At 51.7% G+C, this 23,436-nt stretch overlaps 2 protein-coding genes across 3 annotated transcripts in view; one reads left to right on the forward strand and one right to left on the reverse strand.

The window, feature by feature from the left end:
• FGF11 (fibroblast growth factor 11) overlaps positions 1 to 23,436 on the reverse strand; it is a 1,303,510-nt gene that overhangs the window by 619,885 nt on the left and 660,189 nt on the right. The gene's annotated exons all lie outside the window — the stretch shown is intronic.
• The window catches only part of NLGN2 (neuroligin 2), a 216,303-nt gene that overhangs the window by 157,839 nt on the left and 35,028 nt on the right, over positions 1 to 23,436 (forward strand). For both annotated transcript variants that reach the window (XM_077261497.1, XM_077261498.1), the window contains one exon: positions 14,606 to 14,755. In XM_077261497.1, coding sequence (XP_077117612.1) covers positions 14,606 to 14,755 — 150 coding nt within the window. The remainder of the gene's footprint in view (positions 1 to 14,605; positions 14,756 to 23,436) is intronic.

Here is a 23,436-nt window from a genome sequence, read left to right on the forward strand (position 1 = left end):
ACTGCCCCAGCTCCGATCTCAGAAGCGTCGACCTCAACCTGAAAAGGTAGAGCAACATCAGGCTGACGCAACACAGGGGCAGAGGAAAAACGGCGCTTAAGCTCCCGAAAGGCCTCCACAGCATCAGGGGACCAATCAGCACCCTTCTTAGTCAAATCGGTCAATGGCTTAGCAATATCCGAAAAACCAGCAATAAATCGACGATAAAAGTTAGCAAAGCCCAAAAATTTCTGAAGACTCTTAAGAGAAGAGGGCTGCGTCCAATCACAAATAGCTTGAACCTTGACAGGATCCATTTCAATGGAAGAGGGGGAAAAAATATATCCCAAAAAGGAAATCCTCTGTACCCCAAAAACACACTTAGAACCCTTCACACACAAAGAATTAGACCGCAAAACCTGAAAAACCCTCCTGACTTGCTGGACATGAGAGTCCCAGTCATCCGAAAAAATCAGAATATCATCCAGATACACAATCATAAATTTATCCAAATAATCGCGAAAAATATCATGCATAAAGGACTGGAAAACTGACGGAGCATTAGAAAGACCAAAAGGCATCACCAAATACTCAAAATGGCCCTCGGGCGTATTAAATGCGGTTTTCCACTCATCCCCCTGCCTGATTCGCACCAAATTATACGCCCCACGAAGGTCAATCTTAGAGAACCACTTGGCCCCCTTTATGCGAGCAAACAAATCAGTCAGCAACGGCAATGGGTATTGATATTTAACAGTGATTTTATTCAAAAGCCGATAATCAATACATGGTCTCAAAGAGCCGTCTTTTTTTGACACAAAGAAAAAACCGGCTCCTAAGGGAGATGACGATGGACGAATATGTCCCTTTTCCAAGGACTCCTTTATATATTCTCGCATAGCAGCATGTTCAGGCACAGACAGATTAAATAAACGACCCTTTGGGTATTTACTACCCGGGATTAAATCTATGGCACAATCGCACTCTCGGTGCGGAGGTAACGAACCAAGCTTGGATTCTTCAAAGACGTCACGATAGTCAGACAGGAACTCAGGAATTTCAGAGGGAATGGATGATGAAATGGAAACCACAGGTACATCCCCATGAGCCCCCTTACATCCCCAGCTCAACACAGACATAGCTCTCCAGTCGAGGACTGGGTTGTGAGATTGCAGCCAAGGCAATCCTAGCACCAAATCATCATGTAGATTATACAGCACCAGAAAGCGAATAATCTCCTGGTGATCCGCATTAATACGCATAGTTACTTGTGTCCAGTATTGTGGTTTATTATTAGCCAATGGGGTGGAGTCAATCCCCTTCAGAGGAATAGGAGTCTCCAAAGGCTCTAAATCATACCCACAGCGTTTGGCAAAGGACCAATCCATAAGACTCAAAGCGGCGCCAGAGTCGACATAGGCGTCCGTGGTAATAGATGACAAAGAGCAAATCAGGGTCACAGATAGAATAAATTTAGACGGTAAGGTGCAAATGGAAACAGATTTACCAAGCTTTTTAGTGCGCTTAGAGCATGCTGATATAACATGAGTAGAATCACCACAATAGAAACACAACCCATTTTTCCGTCTAAAATTCTGCCGCTCGCTTCGGGACAGAATTCTATCACACTGCATACTCTCTGGCGACTTCTCAGTGGACACCGCCAGATGGTGCACTGGTTTGCGCTCCCGCAAACGCCTATCGATCTGAATAGCCATTGTCATGGACTCATTCAGACCCGCAGGCACAGGGAACCCCACCATAACATCCTTAATGGCATCAGAGAGACCCTCTCTGAAAGTCGCCGCCAGGGCGCACTCATTCCACTGAGTAAGCACAGACCATTTACGGAATCTTTGGCAGTAAATTTCCGCTTCATCTTGCCCCTGAGATAGGGACATCAAAGTTTTTTCTGCCTGAAGCTCCAAATGAGGTTCGTCATAAAGCAACCCCAAGGCCAGAAAAAACGCATCCACATTGAGCAACGCAGGATCCCCTGGTGTCAATGAAAAAGCCCAGTCTTGAGGGTCGCCCCGGAGCAAGGAAATCACAATCCTGACCTGCTGTGCAGGGTCTCCGGCAGAGCGAGATTTCAGAGACAAAAATAATTTGCAATTATTTCGAAAATTCTGAAACCCGGATCTATTCCCCGAGAAAAATTCCGGCAAAGGAATTCTCGGCTCAGATACAGGTGCATGACAAACAAAATCTTGCAAATTTTGTACCTTCGTGGCGAGATTATTCAAACCTGCAGTTACACTCTGAAGATCCATTACAAACAGGTGGACACAGAGCCATTCAAGGGTTAAGAGGAGGTAAGAAGCAGCTAGACAGCAATTAAGGGCTAGGCAGCAAAACTCTGAGGGGAAAGAAAAAAAAAAAAAAAAAAAATTTCCCTTCAACACTTCTTTTTCTCCTGCTTCAGCCCAAACAATTAACACTTTGCGGGCCGGTCAAACTGTCATGATCTCAATGGCAAGAGAACATAGCATAAGCATATATAGGAACTAGCTCTTGGAAGATGGGAACTGAGCTGACCATGAACTAAACCTAACGCACAACTAGCAGTGGCCGGGTAGCATGCCTACGTTGATTCTAGATGCCCAGCCCAGCCGGAGGACTAAATAAAGCTAGCAGAGGAAAATATTAGTCCTAGCTCACCTCTAGAGAAATACCCCGAAAGGAGACAGAGGCCCCCCACATGTATTGGCGGTGAGTTGAGATGAAATAACAAACGTAGTATGAAAATAGGTTTAGCAAATTTGAGGTCCACTTACTACATAGCAGAAGACAGAAAGGACACTTTCATGGTCAGCTGAAAACCCTATCAAAAACACCATCCAGAAATTACTTTAAAACTCTGGCATTAACTCATAACACCAGAGTGGCAATTCCCGTTCACAAGAGCTTTCCAGACACAGTAACGAAACTACAGCTGTGAACTGGAACAAAATGCAAAAACAAACATGGAAAAGAGTCCAACTTATCTAGTAGTTGTCTAGGAGCAGGAACAAGCACAGAGAGGCTTCTGATAACATTGTTGACCGGCAAGCAACTAACAGAGCAGCAAGGTTATATAGCGACTCCCACATCTTGATGGGAACAGGTGAACAGAGAAGATGAAGACACCAGTTCAATTCCACCAGTAGCCACCGGGGGAGCCCAGAATCCAAATTCACAACAGATATGCCAGTCAAACTTAGTGCCGATCGATGATAGGACGTGCCGAGCAACGCTCTATTCTGAGCTCCAGTTGTTGATAGGACATGCTGATCAACGCTCATTACTGAATGCCTATTGATATTAGTTCTTGCCTATCACTCTCCATACTGAGCAATAATCGATGATAGGACATGTAGTCACGCTCTATAATGAGTACCGATCGATAATAAAGATATGTCCATCAAAGCTCCATACTGAGTGCCAATCAATGCTAGGACATGCTGATCAGCACTCCATACTGAGCGCCGATTGATTATAGGACATGCCATTCAACACACCATACTGAGCACAGATCCATGATAGGACATGTCTATCAACGCTTCATACCGAGCACCAATCGATGATAGAAGATGCCGATCAACGCTCTTCACATCGAGCTACAATTGATGACAGGACATGCCGATCAACTCTCCATGCCAAGCACCAAACGAAGATACATGTCCACTAATACGCCATATTAAGTGCCAATCCATGATAGGACATACGGATTAACATTCCATACCGGGTGCTAGTTGATGGTAGGATATGCTGATCAATGCTTTTTACAAGTCCATTTATGCAGTTTTCTCCATCCTACCACTGCTTTTCCACATACACTTTTAGTATTCTCCAATAATGACTTTTGTTTCCGCACAAGAGATGTTAACAGTTGTTGCTCATATTAACAGTTGATTGCTGAAAAATGTACAAGGGGCAATGTTCAGGCATAGGCTCTTCTAGGCACCTCCATGATGCGAGGCAAGTGATTGAGCTGAGGTGGAAGGTGAGAACGTCATGGGGACGATGAGGTAAGAGAAGCTCAGGGAGATAAACAGAGGAGTTGAGATTGATCAATCCTGGAGTGAAGGTGGAAAATAAAAGAGCAGTGGAGTTATGGTAGATGAGTGATGAAGTTGTGGTAGATGATTGGTGTTGTTGCGGTAGAAGAATAGAGGAGTTGTGGTGGATGATTGGTGGAGTTGTGGCCGATGAATAGAGAATTTGTGGTAGATGAGAGGTGGAGTTATGGTAGATGAATGATGGACTTTGGTAGATGAGTGGTTGAGTTAAGATAATGAGAGTCCTCAGTGGTTGATACCTTTTAATGGCTAACTGAAAAGATGGTAACAAATTGCAAGCTTTCGAGACTACTATTTGTTACCATCTTTTCAGTTAGCCATTAAATGGTATCAACCACTGAGGACTCTCAATTCTAAATATTTTTCTATCTACTGGCTAACACGGTACCAAGATATATATCTTTCCTGAGTTAAGATAAGTGAGTGATGGTGTTGTGGCAGATGATTGGTGAAGTTGTGGTAAATGATTGGCGGATTTTTGTGGTAGATGTCTGGTTGGTTTGCAATAGATGAATGATGGATTTATGGTAGATGAGTGGTGGAACTGTGGTAATGATTGATGGAGTTTTAGTAGATGAATGGAGGAGTTTCGGTAGATGAGTGTTGGAGTTGTAGATGAATGATGGAGTTGTGGTAGATGAATGTTGAACTTGTGTTAGATGATTGGTGAAGTTGTGGTAGATGAATGGTGAAGTTGAGGTAGATGAGTTGTGGATTTGTTATAGGAGATTTGTGGAATTGTGGTTGATGATTAGCTGAGTTATGGTAGATGAATGGAGGTGTTGTGGATGATCAATGGTAGAATTTTACATGAGTGGTGGATTTGTGGTAGGTGATTAGCGGAGTTATGGTTGATGATTGGTGGAGTTATGGTTGGTGATTGGTGAAGTGGTGGTAGATGAATGGTGGGGTTGTGGAAGTTGAATAGTGTAGTTTATGTAGATGTTTGGTGGAATTGTGGTAGGAGATTGGTGGGGATGTGGTAGATGATTAGTGAAGTTAAGGTAGATGATTGGTGAGGTTGTGGTAGACTAGTGGTGATAGATGAGTGGTGGTGTTGTGGTATATGATAGGGGGAGTTGTAGGTGATAGTTGGAGGTGTAGTAGGTAGTTGTTGAAGTTATAATAGATGAGAGGAGTTGTTTTAGATGATTGTTGAAGTTGTGGTTGATGATTGGTGGAGTTGTAGATGAATGGCGCATCTGTGGTAAATAAGTAGTGAAGCTGTGGAAGATAAATGCTGGAGGTGTAGATGATTGATGGCGTTATGGTAGATGAATGGTGGAGTTATGGTAGATGAATGGTGAAGTGATTGTAGATGAATGGTGGAGTTGTGGTAGATGAATGGTGGAGTTGTGGTAGATGATTGGTGTTGTTGTGGCAGATGATTGGTGGAGTTGTGGTAGATGAATGGTGGAGTTGTGGTAGATGATTGGTGTTGTTGTGGTAGATGATTGGTGGAGTTGTGCTAGATGAGTGGTGGAGTTGTGGTTGATGAATGGTGGAGTTGTGGTATAGGAATGTTGGAGTTGTTGTAGGTGAGCGGTGGAGTTGTGGTAGATGAGTGGTAGTGTTGCACATAAGTAGAGGAGTTGTAGATGAGTGGTGGGGTTGTGGTAGACGAGTGGTGTAGTTGTGGAAGATGTTTGGTGGCTATGTGGCAGATAACTGGTGGATATATGGTAGATGAATGGTGGAGTTGTGGTATATGATTGGTGGAGTTGTGGTAGATGAATAGTGGAGTTGAGTTGTGGTAAATAAGTAGTGGAGCTGTGGTAAATGAATTGTGATGTTGTGGTAGATAGTGATGTGGTAGATGATTAATGGAGTTATGGTAAATTAATGGTATGGTTGTGGTTGATTGATAGTGGAGTTGTAGTAAATGAATGGTGCAGTTGTGGTGGCTGAGTGATGAAGTTGTGAAAGATGATTGGTGGAGTTGTGGTAGGTGAATGGTGGCGTTATGGTAGATGAATAGTGGTACTGTGGTAAATGAGTAGTGGAGTTGTGCTAGATGATAAGTGGAAATGTGCTAGAAGAGTGATGGAGTTTTGTTAGATGATTGATGGTGTTGTGGTAGATGAATGGTGGAGTTGCTGAAGACGAATAGTGGAGTTGCGGTAGAAAAACAGCTTGTAGAGTGGAATTCGAAGATGTTTCCCTGTTTAGCTAATGCACAGTGGGTCATGTGTGCACACACAGTGAGTGTGGAACAATTAGGTCTGATGAGGTGAAGAACAAGCCGTGATCTGGGACTGAGACTAAAATAGGGGTTAAAATATTTTACAGGCAGGAGCCCTGCTAATGCAGCTGTGCTCGTGCTTGTAAGCCCCAGGGAATGAAGGAAATGTAGGTCAATGACCTATAGTTACCTTCAGTCGTGGTGATGCGCCCCTGGAGGATGTCCTCATGAACAGCAGCCTGGGAACTTTTTCCCACACTCGAGGTCATATGAGGACAACCAGCAGGGGGCGCATCACCGCGACTGAAGGTAACTATAGGTCATTGACCTACATTTCCTTCATTCCCCGGGGCTTACAAGCACGAGCACAGCTGCATTATAGCAGGGCTCCTGCTTGTAAAATATTTTAACCCCTTCAGATGGATTACCTCGTGGGACGTGACAGGTCATCTGAAGGTATGTATATTGTTGGTTTATTATTTTGCCAAGCGAGGGTCATCACATGGATTGAGAGAGCAATAAAATATTAAAACAACCTGTGTGTTTATTTCATTAAAATACTTTTTAATCATGTGTGTGTGTTTTTTTAACCCTTTCATACAATTGGATTAATAATGGATAGGTGTCATAATTGACGCCTCTCCATTATTAATCTGGCTTAATGTCACCTTACAATAGCAAGGTGGCATTAACCCTTCATTACCCCATATCCCACTGCTACACGGGAGTGGGAAGAGAGAGGCCAAGTGCCGGAATAGGCGCATCTTCCAGATGTGCCTTTTCTGGGGTGGCTGGGGGCAGATGTTTGTAGCCGGGGGGGGCCAATAACCATGGTACCTCTCTAGGCTATTAATATCTGCTGTCAGTCACTGGCTTTACTACTCTGGCGGAGAAAATTGCGCGGGAGCCCACGCCAATTTTTTCCGCGATTTAACCCTTAAATTTAATAGCTACAGCGCCGAAATTTTGCACATACACACTACTAACATTAGTAGTGTGGAATATGCAAAAAAAAAGGGATATGAGATGGTTTACTGTATGTAATCATGTCTCATATCCTGTCGGGTATGGGAAGGAGAAATGAAAAGCCGGCAATTGAATTAGCGGCTTTAATGCTATCTTGCGCTGCATTAAATATAAATATACATATATAGGTGTCTCACTGACATATATACACTCACCGGCCACTTTATTAGGTACACCATGCTAGTAACGGGTTGGACCCCCTTTTGCCTTCAGAACTGCCTCAATTCTTCGTGGCATAGATTCAACAAGGTGCTGGAAGCATTCCTCAGAGATTTTGGTCCATATTGACATGATGGCATCACACAGTTGCCGCAGATTTGTCGGCTGCACATCCCAAAGATGCTCCATACAAGGCAGGATGGATCCATGCTTTCATGTTGTTTACGCCAAATTCTGACCCTACCATCCGAATGTCGCAGCAGAAATCGAGACTCATCAGACCAAGCAACGTTTTTCCAATCTTCTACTGTCCAATTTCGATGAGCTTGTACAAATTGTAGCCTCAGTTTCCTGTTCTTAGCTGAAAGGAGTGGTACCCGGTGTGGTCTTCTGCTGCTGTAGCCCATCTGCCTCAAAGTTCGACGCACTGTGCGTTCAGAGATGCTCTTAGGCCTACCTTGGTTGTAACGGGTGGCGATTTGAGTCACTGTTGCCTTTCTATCAGCTCGAACCAGTCTGCCCATTCTCCTCTGACCTCTGGCATCAACAAGGCATTTCCGCCCACAGAACTGCCGCTCACTGGATTTTTTTTCTTTTTCGGACCATTCTCTGTAAACCCTAGAGATGGTTGTGCGTGAAAATCCCAGTAGATCAGCAGTTTCTGAAATACTCAGACCAGCCCTTCTGGCACCAACAACCATGCCACGTTCAAAGGCACTCAAATCACCTTTCTTCCCCATACTGATGCTCGGTTTGAACTGCAGGAGATTGTCTTGACCATGTCTACATGCCTAAATGCACTGAGTTGCCGCCATGTGATTGGCTGATTAGAAATTAAGTGTTAACAAGAAGTTGGACAGGTGTACCTAATAAAGTGGCCGGTGAGTGTATATATATATATATATATATATATATATATATACCTATTCTATGTGTATATATCTATTCTAACCTGTCAGTGTGATTTTACTGTACACAGCACTGATTTGCCGGCTTTTCAAAGGACACCGGTGCGTAAAAATCGGACAGTAATACGGATGTCATACGGATGATGCGATTAAAAATCGCATTGCACTCGCATGACAATCGCATACGTTACATCCGTTTTTTTGGTCCAGATTACGGACCGATTTGTCTCTCGCCAGTGGAAATGAGCCCTAAGAGTCTGATGCTCTATGAAGCGGAAACCTTGCCTATCAGGGCAGAGGAAGCGGCCTTAGGCTGAGGAAGATGAGCAGACTCCCAGGCTCTCTAGTATAGATGGCAGCGTCAGCATTGAGCAGGAGCTCCATATTATACAGGATATGCTTGGTTACCACTGCTGAATCTTCTTACATCAGCCGTGTGAGACAGTGGCCATATTAAGATGATGCGTCTGGCCCTGGTTTTGTTAGGACAATAGGTCTGACCTTGGTCTTGTTAAGTACGAAAGAAAACAAAAAAGACTAGACTAATAATGGTGTGCACATCCACATAGTAAAATATAAACCTTTATTGCACCTCAAGACAAAACAACATTTAAAAACATGTAGAATACATATAACATGAACAATAAACCATCACCCCCAAAGAACTAGGCCAATCAGGCATAGAGTGAAACAAATGAAATAATCAATGTTATATTTATAAAAAGCTCAATAATGGCCCATTTACACCATAAAAAAAAACAAAACACCAGTATACAGGCAGAGATGCTTACCTGTTCAAGGCCTCCAACAATTGCACTAACCAAGGTACACAGGATGCATCATGGTGAGCCCGCTACATGGCGTCATTAATAGACTCTGAGCCATATACTTTGCATTCCTGTGTGAACACGCCACATACAGACTATTTGTTTGCACAGGTGCACCAAGCGGCCAATTCCTGATTGTAGGGTGGCTGCATTATCAGTATTATTGCACCTGTGTATTTGCCATCTTAACTTGGGTCTGCTGTACCTTGGTTAGTGCAATTGTTGGAGGCCTTGAACAGGTAAGCATCTCTGCCTGTATACTGGTGGTTTTTTTTTGTTTAGAATAGTGGAGGTTTTTCCTCTTATGGTGTTTTTTCCCATGTACACCATAATATGGGTCTAGTCAGTAAGCACAAGCAAATATTAGTGGCAAGCCATACAACATCCCAAAAATAATGTGACCACAAAATTATGTATAGTGAATACAATACACCTTACATAGCATATATGCACACGATTGCTGTCACAAGTGTGCCGCATTGGGAAAACATATAATGATGCATCCCAACCCCCAGATCACTGGTGTGTTATCCTAAAAGGTATGGGAATAAATTCCCACAATATGAAACACCACAGTTGGAAAGAGGAAAGGACAAGGAAAGTCCAATAACGGAATGTGCAGCAACACTGGTCTTGTTAGGATGATGGATCTGACCCTAGTCTTGTTAGGAGGATGGGTCCGACCTTTTCCTTGTTAGCATGATGGGTCTTACCTTGGTCATGTTAGGATGATGGTTTTGACCCTGGTCTTGTTATGACAATGGGTCTGACCCTGGTCTTGTTAGGACGATGGGTCTGACCTTTCTATCGTTAAGACGGTGGGTCTGCCACTGTTCTTTTTAGGGCAGCTGGTTCGACTTTGATCATGTTAGGAAGATACCGTGACCCTGGTCTTGTTAGGATGATGGGTCTGACCCTAGTCTAGTTAAGACCATGAGTCTGACCTTGAGCTTGTTAGTACAATGGGTCTCACCCTTGTCTTGTTAGGATGATGGGAGTGACCCTGGTCTTGTTAGGAGGATGGGTCTGACACTGGTCTTATTAGGAGGATGGGTCTGATTCTGGTCATGTTAGGAGGATGGGTCTGACCCTGGTCTTACTAGGATGATGGCCCTGACCCTGGTATTTTTAGAAGGATGGCTCTGACCTCAGTCTTGTTAGGGCGCTGGACCTGACCATGGTGTTGTTATGAGGATGGATCTGACCCTGTTCTTGTTAGGAGATGGGTCTGACCCTTCTCCTTTTAGGACGATTGGTCTGACCCTGATTTTGATAGGACAATGGGTCAGAGCCCGGTCTAGTTAGGACAACGAATCAGACCCTGGTCTTATTAGGAGGATGGGAGTAACCCTGATATCGTTAGGAGGTTGGTCCTGACCGTGGTATTATTATAAGTATGGTCTGACCCCGGTCTTCTTAGGATGTTAGCCAGGACACTGGGCTTGCTAGGAGGATGGGTCTGACCCTGGTCTTGTTAGGAGGATCGGTTTGACCCTTCTCTTGATAGGACGTTGGCTCTGACCCTGGTCTTGTTAGGACGATGGCTCTGATCCTGGTCTTGTTAAGATGATGGATCTGACCCTGGTATTGTTAGGATAATGGGTCTGACCCTGGTCTTGTTAAGACAATGGGTCTGACCCTTTCCTTGTTAGGACGATGGGTTTCAAGCTGGTCTTGTTAGGATAATGGCCCTAACTCTGGTCTTGTTAGAATGATGGCCCTGACCCTGGTCTTGTTAGGTGGATGAGTCTGAACCTGGTCTTGTTAGGATGATGGCTCTGATTAACCTTGACCCTGGTCTTGTTGGGGCGATGGTTCTTACCCTGGTCTTGTTAGGATGGTGGGTCTGACCTTGGTCTTGTTAGAATGATGGTGCTGACCCTGGTCTTGTTAGGATGATGGCGCTGACCCTGATCTTATTAGGATGATGGCTGCGACCATGATCTTGTTAGGAGGATGGGTCTGACCCTGGTCTTTTAAGAATGATGGTGCCAACCCTGGTCTTGTTACGATGATGGTTCTGAGCCTGGTCTTATTAGGATGATGGCTGTGACCCTGGTCTTGTTAGGAGGATGGGTCTGACCCAGGTCTTGGTTGGAGGATGGGTCTGATCTTGGTCTTGTTAGGATGTTGACCCTGGTCTTGTTAGGATGTTGGCCCTGACCCTGATCTTGTTAGGAGGATGGGTCTGACCCTTCTCTTGTAAATATGATGAGTCTGACCCTGAGCGTGTTAGTACAGCGGCACTGACCCTGGTGTTGTTAGGTGGATGGGTCTGACCCTGATCTTGTTAGCACAGTGACTCTGACCCTGGTCTTGTTAGAACGATGGCTCTGACCCTGGTCTTGTTAGGAAGATGGCTCTGACCCTGGTCTTGTTAAAACGATGGCTCTGACCCTGGTCTTGTTAGCACAATGGCTCTGATCCTGGTCTTTTTAGGATGATGGCTCTGACCCTGGTCTTTTTAGGAAGATGGCTCTGACCCTGGTCTTGTTAGAACAATGGCTCTGACCCTGGTCTTTTTAGGATGATGGCTCTGACCCTGGTCTTTTTAGGAAGATGGCTCTGACCCTGGTCTTATTTGGACGTTGGCTCTGACCCTGTTCTTGTTAGGTCTGATCTTGGTCCTGTTCGGATCTCTCATGCCCCAATGTCTCTTGATTTTCCCTGTGTATCCATAGATCTGTGCTCCATCCACTGTCCTGCTCCTCAGTGGGATCCATTCATGTTCGATTTTTTGGGTCCACGACTTACAACTGTCTGATACAAGAGGCCTCTGATGTCAGTGATGGAGCAGTGTTGCCCCACAAACCATCATCAGGCTGGTCTCGGCCCTCAGTGTCAGTCCCAACAGCGCCCGCTGCTTGGAACATCATTGGCACGTCTCTGGTTTCGGCTCTCGGTGTCTATCTCTCCAGCGCCTGTGCTTGGCACGTCACTGGTCTCAGCTCTAAGTGTCAGTCCTTCCTGTGCCCGTTGCTTGGTGCATGACTTGTTTCGGCCCTCAGTGTCTGTCCCTCCAGTGCCCGCTGCTTGGCTTGTCACTGGTCTCGGCCCTAAGTGTAAGTCCCTCCAGTGCCTACTGCTTGGTATGTCCTTGGCATGTCACTGGTCTCGGCCCTCAATGTTGGTTCCTCCAGCGCCAGCTGCTTAGCACATCATTGGCACATCGCTGATCTTGGCCCTCAGTGTCGGTTCTTCCAGTGCCCGCTGCTTGGCACATCCATAGCATGTTGCTGGTCTGAGCCATCAGTGTCGGTCACTCCATCACCTGCTGCTTGGCACAACCTTATCATGTTGCTGGTCCCGGCCCTTGGTGTCGGTCCCTCCATCGCCTGCACCTTGGCACGTCCTTGGCATGTCGCTGGCCTGGGTGTTGTGAATTCTGCTCTTGGGCTCCCTCCGGTGGTTGTAAGTGGTAGCGCTGCTGTCTCTGAATCGCAGCATTTATCAGGTGTGTTCACTTTTTGCAAATCTGACTGGGCTATTTAGTCTTGCTTCACCCTTTAGTCAGTGCCAGTTGTCCATTGTTCCTGGAGGATTCACATCTCTGCCTGGTCTCTCCTGCTTTGCAGTTCTTTTCAACAAAGATAAGTTCTGGCCTTGATTTTTGCAGTCCACATGCTGTGGCCTTATTGTTCAGTTCTTTTCCATGTTTTTTGTCTTGTCCAGCTTGGTCTGTATAAGGATTTGTTTAGCCAAGCTGGTATCTCTGGAGATGCAGATATACCCTCCATATCTTTAGTTAGCTGTGGAGTTTTTGTATTTTCTGTGGTGGATATTTTCTAGTGTTTTAATACTGACCGCATAGTACTCTGTCCTATCCTTTCTATTTAGCTAGAAGTGGCCTCCTTTGCTAAATTCTGATTTCACTCTGTGTATGTTTAGTCCTCCGGCTGTGTCGAGATGTCCAGGGAGCGCTAGGTACATTCCACGGCTACTTCTAGTTGAGGTGTTAAGTTCAGGGTCTGCGGTCAGTACAGGTACCACCTTCTCCAGAGTACGTCTCATGCTGCTCTTAGGCCACCAGATCATAACACCTGGGCCCTCAGTGTCGGTCCCTCCATTAACTGCTGCTTGGCACAACCTTGTCATGTCGCTGGTCTCGGCTTCAGTGTTGGTCCCTCCATCACCTGCTCCTTGGCACAACCTTGTCATGTCACTGGTCTGGGCCCTCACAGTGTCGGACCCTCCATCGCGTACTGCTTGGCACGTCCTTGTCATGTCGCTGGTCTGGGCCCTCAGTGTCGGCCCCTCCATCACCTGCTGCTTAGTACATCCTTGTCATGTCGCTGGTCTGGGCCATCAGTGTTGGTCCCTCCATCACCTGCTGCTTAGCAGGTCTTGTCATGTCGCTGGTCTGGGCCCTCAGTGTCAATCCCTCCAGTGTCTGTTGGTAAATGTGGAGCAGATTGGTGTCGCCATATTCCCGTGATCTTGGCGCCACATGCCATGACAGAAGACTATGGGCTGCTGAGACACAACCTCAATAATCTGCACATCACGACACATTAGATAAAAACAACGTCATGGAAGAGAGTGAAAATGAAGGAAGAGAAAGTGGAGAAGATTGTGTTGCTGCTCATAATGAGGAGCCTGCACCAGAGTGACAGCTGCTGCACCCCCCTCCTCCTCGTTAAGGCTTCTGACTAATTAATCCTCTCAAATTACAGCATGATTAATTAGACCTCAGTTACCATGGAAAAGGGAGCAGAACATTTTGGGCCCCTGGCTAAGAATGGGTTAAAAGAACATCTTCTGCTTCTCATTCTCCTCCTGGCCGGGAGCGATGCTCTGCAGGAGAAACTGTAAGGAGCAACACTCTGCATGATACTGCCTGAGACCTGAGACATGGCTAAGCTAGGAGCGCCGCTCTGCAGAGACGACTCCTGAATGGACGGAATATGGAGATGCAGGAACATTCCCAGCTGCATCTACCCCGGTGATGGTGACAGAGGGCAAAGCCCAGGTGGTAGAGAGCAAGCCCTCAGCCAGCAAGTGAGGCTATAGAGCTCCGAAAGTGCTGGGATTAGGAGATTACTATCAAGCCTGAGTAGGGATTAGCAGATTACTATAGACCCTGTGTTGGAATTAGCAGATTACTATAGACCCTGTGTAGGGATTAGCAGATTACTATAGACCCTGTGAAGGGATTAGCAGATTACTATGGACCCTCTGAAGGAATTAGCAGATTACTATAGACCCTGTGTAGGGATTAGCAGATTACTATAGACCCTGTGTAAGGATTAGCAGATTACTATAGACCCTGTGAAGGGATTAGCAGATTACTATAGACCCTGTGTAAGGATTAGCAGATTACTATAGACCCTGTGTAGAGATTAGCAGATTACTATAGACCCTGTGTAGAGATTAGCAGATTACTATAGATCTCTGTGTAGGGATTATTAGCAGATTACCCCAGATTACGGCTGATCTTTGACTTCCTCTCTCTGTACCTTGCAGATATTCGGGACAGTGGGAAGAAACCAGTCATGATGTTCATCCACGGCGGCTCCTACATGGAGGGGACGGGGAACATGTTTGACGGCAGCGTCTTGGCCGCCTACGGCAACGTGATCGTCGTCACCATGAACTACCGGCTTGGAGTCCTCGGTACGTCAGCGCCCAGCGGCTCTGCCCCATTACCCACTACAGGGTCCCGGCCCCCAGTATCATTGCCGTGCGGCTCTGCCCCATAACCACTACAGGGTCCCGACCCCCGGAATCACCGCCCTGCAACTCTGCCCCATTACTCACTACAGGGTCCCGACCTCGTAATCACCGCCCTGCAGATCTGCCCCATCACCCACTACAGGGTCCCGACCCCCGGTATCACCGCCTTGCAGCTCTGCCCCATCACCCACTACAGGGTCCCGGCCCCCAGTATCATTGCCCTGCGGCTCTGCCCCATCACCACTACAGGGTCCCGACCCCCCCATATCACCGCCCTGCAGCTCTGCCCCATTACCCACTACAGGGTCCCGGCCCCCAGTATCATTGCCGTGCGGCTCTGCCCCATAACCACTACAGGGTCCCGACCCCCAGAATCACCGCCCTGCAACTCTGCCCCATTACCCACTACAGGGTCCCGACCCCGTAATCACCGCCCTGCAGATCTGCCCCATCACCCACTACAGGGTCCCGACCCCCGGTATCACCGCCTTGCAGCTCTGCCCCATCACCCACTACAGGGTCCCGGCCCCCAATATCATTGCCCTGCGGCTCTGCCCCATCACCACTACAGGGTCCCGACCCCCCCATATCACCGCCCTGCAGCTCTGCCCCATTACCCACTACAGGGTCCCGGCCCCCAGTATCATTGCCGTGCGGCTCTGCCCCATAACCACTACAGGGTCCCGACCCCCGGAATCACCGCCCTGCAACTCTGCCCCATTACCCACTACAGGGTCCCGACCCCGTAATCACCGCCCTGCAGATCTGCCCCATCACCCACTACAGGGTCCCGACCCCCGGTATCTCCGCCTTGCAGCTCTGCACCATCACCTTCTACAGGGTCCCGACCCCCCGGTATCACCGACCTGCAGCTCTGCCCCATTAACCACTACAGGGTCCCGACCCCATTATAATCGCCCGGCAGCTCTGCCACATCACCCACTAGAGGGTCCCGGCCCCCCGGTATCACCGCCCTGCGGCTCTGTCCCATTACCCACTAGAGGGTCCTGGCTCCCAGTATCATTGCCTTATGGCTCTGCCCCATCACCACTACAGGGTCCCGACCCCCCGTATCACCGGCCTGCAGCTCTGCCCCATTACCCACTACAGGGTCCCGGCCCCCAGTATCATTGCCCTGCGGCTCTGCCGTGCGTACATATAATCCCTTAAAACTTCATTTTATTTCTGATAAATATAAAACCCTGACCCATAAAAAACTAGACATAGATATAGATACAACAGGTGTGGATAATAGGTCACCAACAAATGTACCTATTCTGGTCCTAAATACACCTACTACTCACGCCTGCCTTGCTGTGGGGGTTGGCACCCTAAGAATCGATTTTTTTGGTGCCCCCACTCCACGTCGGCTGGCCCTCTCTCCCCTATGGTATCCCTCACACTACAGGTGGGAAAACAATATAGTAAAGAGCAGTGGTGAAGAAAGCATAAATTGACCAAATGTATAATCAATTGGACCTATATAGGTACCTTCACACAATATAATAACATACCAAGACACAACGTATTAGATGCACTAAAGTCCCCTATAGCATACCAACACAATCTGAGATGATAACCGTAATGGTCCCAAAATTGATTAGCGATGTATTGGATCAATGTCCAAACTGCCACAAAACAGAGGGCCCAATACATGCCAGACAAAAAACTATATAAATAGATAACTGGGGTAACTTAGCGTGTGTACCCACTACAGGGTCCCGACCCCGTAATCACCGCCCTGCAGATCTGCCCCATCACCACTACAGGGTCCTGACCCCCCGGTATCACCACCCTGCAGCTCTGCCCCATTACCCACTACAGGGTCCCGACCCCATTATCATCGCCCTGCAGCTCTGCCACATCACCCACTACAGGATCCCGGCCCCCAGTATCATTGCCCTGCGGCTCTGCCCCATCACCCACTAGAGGGTCCCGGCCCCCCGGTATCACCGCCCTGCGGCTCTGTCCCATTACCCACTAGAGGGTCCTGGCTCCCAGTATCATTGCCTTATGGCTCTGCCCCATCACCACTACAGGGTCCCGACCCCCCCGTATCACCGCCCTGCAGCTCTGCCCCATTACCCACTACATGGTCCCGGCCCCCAGTATCATTGCCCTGCGGCTCTGCCCCATCACCCACTACAGGGTCCCGACCCCCGGTATCACCGCCCTGCAGCTCTGCCTCATTACCCACTACAGGGTCGTCCCCCGGTATCACCGCCCTGCAGCTCTGCCCCATTACCCACTACAGGGTCCCGGCTCCCAGTATCATTGCCCTACGGCTCTGCCCCATCACCACTACAGGGTCCCGACTCCCTGTATCAACGCCCTGCAGCTCTGCCCCATTACCCACTACAGGGTCCCGGACCCCTAGTATCACTGCCCTGCAACTCTGCCCCATCACAACTACAAGGTCCTGTCCCCCGGTATCACCACTCTGCAGCTCTTCCCCATCACCAACTACTGGGTCCTGACCCCAAGTGTCATCGCCCTATGGCTTTGCCCCATCACCCACTGCAGGGTCCCAGCTCCCAGTGTCATCGCTCTGCGGCTCTACCCCATCACCTGATGCTGGGTCCCGGCCCCCCTTTTGTCATCTCCCTGCGGCTCTGCCCCATCACCACTACAGGGTACTGACCCCCATTATCACCGCCCTGCAGCTCTGCCCCATTACCCACTACAGGGTCCCGGCCCCATTATCATAGCCCTGCAGCTCTGCCACATCACCCACTACAGGGTCCCGGCCCCCAGTATCATTGCCCTGCGGCTCTGCCCCATCACCCACTACAGGGTCCCGACCCCCGGTATCACAGCCCTGCAGCTCTGCCCCATTACCCACTACAGGGTCCCGACCCCCAGTATCACCGCCCTGCAGCTCTGCCCCATTACCCACTACAGGGTCCCGGCTCCCAGTATCATTGCCCTACGGCTCTGCCCCATCACCACTACAGGGTCCCGACTCCCGGTATCACCGCCCTGCAGCTCTGCCCCATTACTCACTACAGGGTCCCGGACCCCTAGTATCACTGCCCTGCAACTCTGCCCCATCACAACTACAGGGTCCTGTCCCCCGTTATCACCGCCCTGCAGCTCTGCCGCATCACCCACTAGAGGGTCCCGACCCCCGTTATCACCGCCCTGCAGCTCTACCCCAACAGCCACTGCAGGGTCCCGACCCCGTAATCACCGCCCTGCAACTCTGCCCAATCACCACTACAGGGTCCCGACCCCCGGTATCACCGCCTTGCAGCTCTGCCCCATCACCCACTACAGGGTCCCGACCCCCGGAATCACCGCCCTGCAGCTCTGCCCCATTACCCACTACAGGGTCCCGACCCCATTATCACCGCCCTGCAGCTCTGCCCCATCACCCACTACAGGGTCCCGGCCCCCCAGTTTCATTGCCCTGCGGCTCTGCCCCATCACCCACTAGAGGGTCCCGGCCCCCCGGTATCACCGCCCTGCGGCTCTGTCCCATTACCCACTAGAGGGTCCTGGCTCCCAGTATCATTGCCTTATGGCTCTGCCCCATCACCACTACAGGGTCCCGACCCCCCCGTATCACCGCCCTGCAGCTCTGCCCCATTACCCACTACAGGGTCCCGGCCCCCAGTATCATTGCCCTGCGGCTCTGCCCCATCACCCACTACAGGGTTCCGACCCCCGGTATCACCGCCCTGCAGCTCTGCCTCATTACCCACTACAGGGTCGCCCCCCGGTATCACCGTCCTGCAGCTCTGCCTCATTACCCACTACAGGGTCCCGGCTCCCAGTATCATTGCCCTACGGCTCTGCCCCATCACCACTACAGGGTCCCGACTCCCTGTATCAACGCCCTGCAGCTCTGCCCCATTACCCACTACAGGGTCCCGGACCCCTAGTATCACTGCCCTGCAACTCTGCCCCATCACAACTACAAGGTCCTGTCCCCCGGTATCACCACTCTGCAGCTCTTCCCCTTCACCAACTACTGGGTCCCGACCCCAAGTGTCATCGCCCTATGGCTTTGCCCCATCACCCACTACAGGGTCCCGACCCCCCCGGTATCACCGCCCTGCAGCTCTGGCCCTTACCCACTAGAGGGTCCCGTCCCCCAGTATCATTGCTTTGTGGCTCTGCCCCATCACCCCCTACAGGATCCCGGCCTCCGGTATCGCCTCCTTGCAGCTCTTCCCCATCACCAACTACTGGGTCCCGACCCCAAGTGTCATCGCCCTATGGCTTTGCCCCATCACCCACTGCAGGGTCCCAGCTCCCAGTGTCATCGCTCTGTGGCTCTACCCCATCACCCACTACAGGGTCACGGTCCCCGATGTCACCGCCCTGCGGCTATGCCCCGTCACCCACTACAGGGTCCCGGCCTCCAGTATCATTGCCCTGCGGCTCTGCCCCATCACCCCTACAGGGTCCCGACCCCCCCGTATCATTGCCCTACGGCTCTGCCCCATCACCACTACAGGGTCCCGACCCCCGGTATCACCGCCCTGCAGCTCTGCCCCATTACCCACTACAGGGTCCCGGCTCCCAGTATCATTGCCCTACGGCTCTGCCCCATCACCACTACAGGGTCCCGACTCCCGGTATCACCGCCCTGCAGCTCTGCCCCATTACTCACTACAGGGTCCCGGACCCCTAGTATCACTGCCCTGCAACTCTGCCCCATCACAACTACAGGGTCCTGTCTCCTGTTATCACCGCCCTGCAGCTCTGCCGCATCACCCACTAGAGGGTCCCGACCCCCGTTATCACCGCCCTGCAGCTCTACCCCAACAGCCACTGCAGGGTCCCGACCCCGTAATCACTGCCCTGCAACTCTGCCCACTCACCACTACAGGGTCCCGACCCCCGGTATCACCGCCTTGCAGCTCTGCCCCATTACCCACTACAGGGTCCCGACCCCCGGAATCACCGCCCTGCAGCTCTGCCCCATTACCCACTACAGGGTCCTGACCCCGTAATCACTGCCCTGCAGATCTGCCCCATCACCACTACAGGGTCCTAACCCCGTAATCACTGCCCTGCAGATCTGCCCCATCACCACTACAGGGTCCCGACCCCCCGGTATCACCGCCCTGCAGCTCTGCCCCATTACCCACTATAGGGTCCCGACCCCCAGTATCATTGCCCTGCGGCTCTGCCCCGTCACCCACTAGAGGGTCCTGGCCCCCCGGTATCACCGCCCTGCGGCTCTGTCTCATTACCCACTAGAGGGTCCTGGCTCCCAGTATCATTGCCTTATGGCTCTGCCCCATCACCACTACAGGGTCCCGACCCCCCCGTATCACCGCCCTGCAGCTCTGCCCCATTACCCACTACAGGGTCCCGGCCCCCAGTATCATTGCCCTGCGGCTCTGCCCCATCACCCACTACAGGGTCCCGACCCCCGGTATCACCGCCCTGCAGCTCTGCCTCATTACCCACTACAGGGTCGCCCCCCGGTATCACCGTCCTGCAGCTCTGCCTCATTACCCACTACAGGGTCCCGGCTCCCAGTATCATTGCCCTACGGCTCTGCCCCATCACCACTACAGGGTCCCGACTCCCTGTATCAACGCCCTGCAGCTCTGCCCCATTACCCACTACAGGGTCCCGGACCCCTAGTATCACTGCCCTGCAACTCTGCCCCATCACAACTACAAGGTCCTGTCCCCCGGTATCACCACTCTGCAGCTCTTCCCCTTCACCAACTACTGGGTCCCGACCCCAAGTGTCATCGCCCTATGGCTTTGCCCCATCACCCACTGCAGGGTCCCAGCTCCCAGTGTCATCGCTTTGCGGCTCTACCCCATCACCTGATGCTGGGTCCCGGCCCCCCCTTTTGTCATCTCCCTGCGGCTCTGCCCCATCACCACTACAGGGTACTGACCCCCATTATCACCGCCCTGCAGCTCTGCCCCATTACCCACTACAGGGTCCCGACCCCATTATCATCGCCCTGCAGCTCTGCCACATCACCCACTACAGGGTCCCGGCCCCCAGTATCATTGCCCTGCAGCTCTGCCCCATCACCCACTACAGGGTCCCGACCCCCGTTATCACCGCCCTGCAGCTCTGCTCCATCACCCACTACAGGGTCCCGACCCCCAGTATCACCGCCCTGCAGCTCTGCTCCATCACCCACTACAGGGTCCCAGACCCCTGGTATCACCTCCTTGCAGCTCTACCCATCACCACTAAAGGGTCCCGACCCCCGGTATCACAGCCATGCAGCTCTGCCCCTTTACCCACTACGGGGTCCCAGATCCCCGGTATCACCGCCGTGCAGCTATGCCCCATCACTACTACAAGGCCCTGACCCCCGTTATCACCGTCCATCACCAACTACAGTGTCCCAACCCCCGTTATCACTGCCCTGCAGCTCTGCCACATCACCCACTAGAGGGTCCCGACCCCGTTATCACCACCCTGCAGCTCTGCCCCAACAGCCACTGCAGGGTCCCGACCCCCGTTATCACCGCCCTGCAGCTCTGCCCCATCAGCCACTGCAGGGTCCCGGCCAGCCAGTATCACTGCCCTGCGGCTCTGCCGCATCACCCACTAGAGGGTCCCGACCCCCTTTATCACCACCCTACAGCTCTGCCCCATCAGCCACTTCAGGGTACTGGCCAGCCAGTACCACCGCCCTGCGGCTCTGCCGCATCACCCACTAGAGGGTCCCGGCCCCCCAGAATCACCGCCCTGCAACTCTGCCCCATCACCCACTACAGGGTCCCGACCCCCGTTATCACCGCCCTGCAACTCTGCCCCATCACCCACTACAGGGTCCCGACCCCCCCGGTATCACCGCCCTGCAGCTCTGGCCCATCACCCACTAGAGGGTCCCGCCCCCCAGTATCATTGCTTTGTGGCTCTGCCCCATCACCCCCTACAGGATCCCGGCCTCCGGTATCGCCTCCTTGCAACTGTTCCCCGTCACCCACTACAGTGTCCCGGCCCCCCGGTATCACCACTCTGCAGCTCTTCCCCATCACCAACTACTGGGTCCCGACCCCAAGTGTCATCGCCCTATGGCTTTGCCCCATCACCCACTGCAGGGTCCCAGCTCCCAGTGTCATCGCTCTGCGGCTCTACCCCATCACCTGATGCAGGGTCCCGGCCCCCCCTGGTGTCTTCTCCCTGCGGCTCTGCCCCATCACCACTCCAGGGTACCGACCCTCGTTATCACCGCCCTGCAGCTCTGCCCCAACAGCCACTGCAGGGACCCGGCCAGCCAGCATCACCGCCCTGCGGCTCTGCCGCATCACCCAATAGGGGGTCCCGGCCCCCCAGTATCACTGCCCAGCAACTATGCACCATCATCCACTACAGGGTCACGACCCCTCCGGTATCACCGCCCTGCAGCTCTGCCCCATCACCCGCTAGAGGCTCCTGGTCCTCCCAGTATCATTGCTCTGTGGCTCTGCCCCATCACCCACTACAGGATCCCGGCCCCCCGGTATCACCTGTTTGCGACTCTTCCCCATCACCCACTACAGGGTCCCAGCCCCCCAATATCACCGCCCTGCGGCTCTGCCCCATCACCCACCACAGGGTCCCTACCCCCCGGTATCACCACCCTACAGCTCTGCCGCATCACCCACTAGAGGGTCCCGACCCCCCAGTATCACTGCCCAGCAACTCTGCCCCATCACCCACTACAGGGTCCCGACCCCCGTTATCACCACCCTGCAGCTCTGCCCCATCACCCACTACAGGGTCCCGACCCCTCCGGTATCACCGCCCTGCAGCTCTGCCCCATCACCCACTAGAGGGTCCTGGACCCCCAGTATCATTGCTCTGTGGCTCTGCCCCATCACCCACTACAGGATCCCGGCCCCCCGTTATCACCTCCTTGCGACTCTTCCTCATCACCCACTAAAGGGTCCCGGCCCCCCAGTATCACCACCCTGCGGCGCTGCCCCATCACCCACTACAGGGTCCCTGCCCCCCCGGTATCACCACCCTGCAGCTCTTCCCCATCACCCACTACTGGGTCCCGACCCCAAGTGTCATCACCCTATGGCTTTGCCCCATCACCCACTGCAGGGTCCCAGCTCCCAGTGTCATCGCTCTGCGGCTCTACCCCATCACCCACTACAGGGTCACGGTCCCCGATGTCACCGCCCTGCGGCTATGCCCCATCACCACTACAGAGTCCCGACCCCCGTTATCACCGCCCTGCAGCTCTGCCCCAACAGCCACTGCAGGGTCCCGGCCCCCTTGGTGTCATCTCCCTGCGGCTCTGCCCCATCACCCACTACAGGGTCCCGGGCCCTCAGTATCTCCCTGCGGCTGTAACCCATTACCCACTACAAGGTCTCGACCCCCGATGTCATCGCCCTGTGGCTTTGCCTCATCACCTACTACAGGGTCCTGGCCCCCGGTGTCATACCCTGCAGCTCTGCCCAATCACTCACTGCAGGATCCTGGCCCCTGGTGTCATTGCCCTGCCCCATCACTCACTGCAGGGTCCCGGTCCCCCAGTATCATCGCCTGTGTGCCCCACCGTTGGCGCACCACCTGGAGCGCAGCAGTTATCCCACCAGAATCATGTGATGGGCTCCTGTACAGTGGAGGTGACTGAGTCTGGTCTCTTCCCTACCTCTTTGGCTCCCTGTGTGCCCCACCGTTGGTGCACC

The sequence above is a fragment of the Ranitomeya variabilis genome, chromosome 5 (assembly GCF_051348905.1).
Source record: "Ranitomeya variabilis isolate aRanVar5 chromosome 5, aRanVar5.hap1, whole genome shotgun sequence".
Classification (NCBI taxonomy): Eukaryota; Metazoa; Chordata; class Amphibia; order Anura; family Dendrobatidae; genus Ranitomeya; species Ranitomeya variabilis.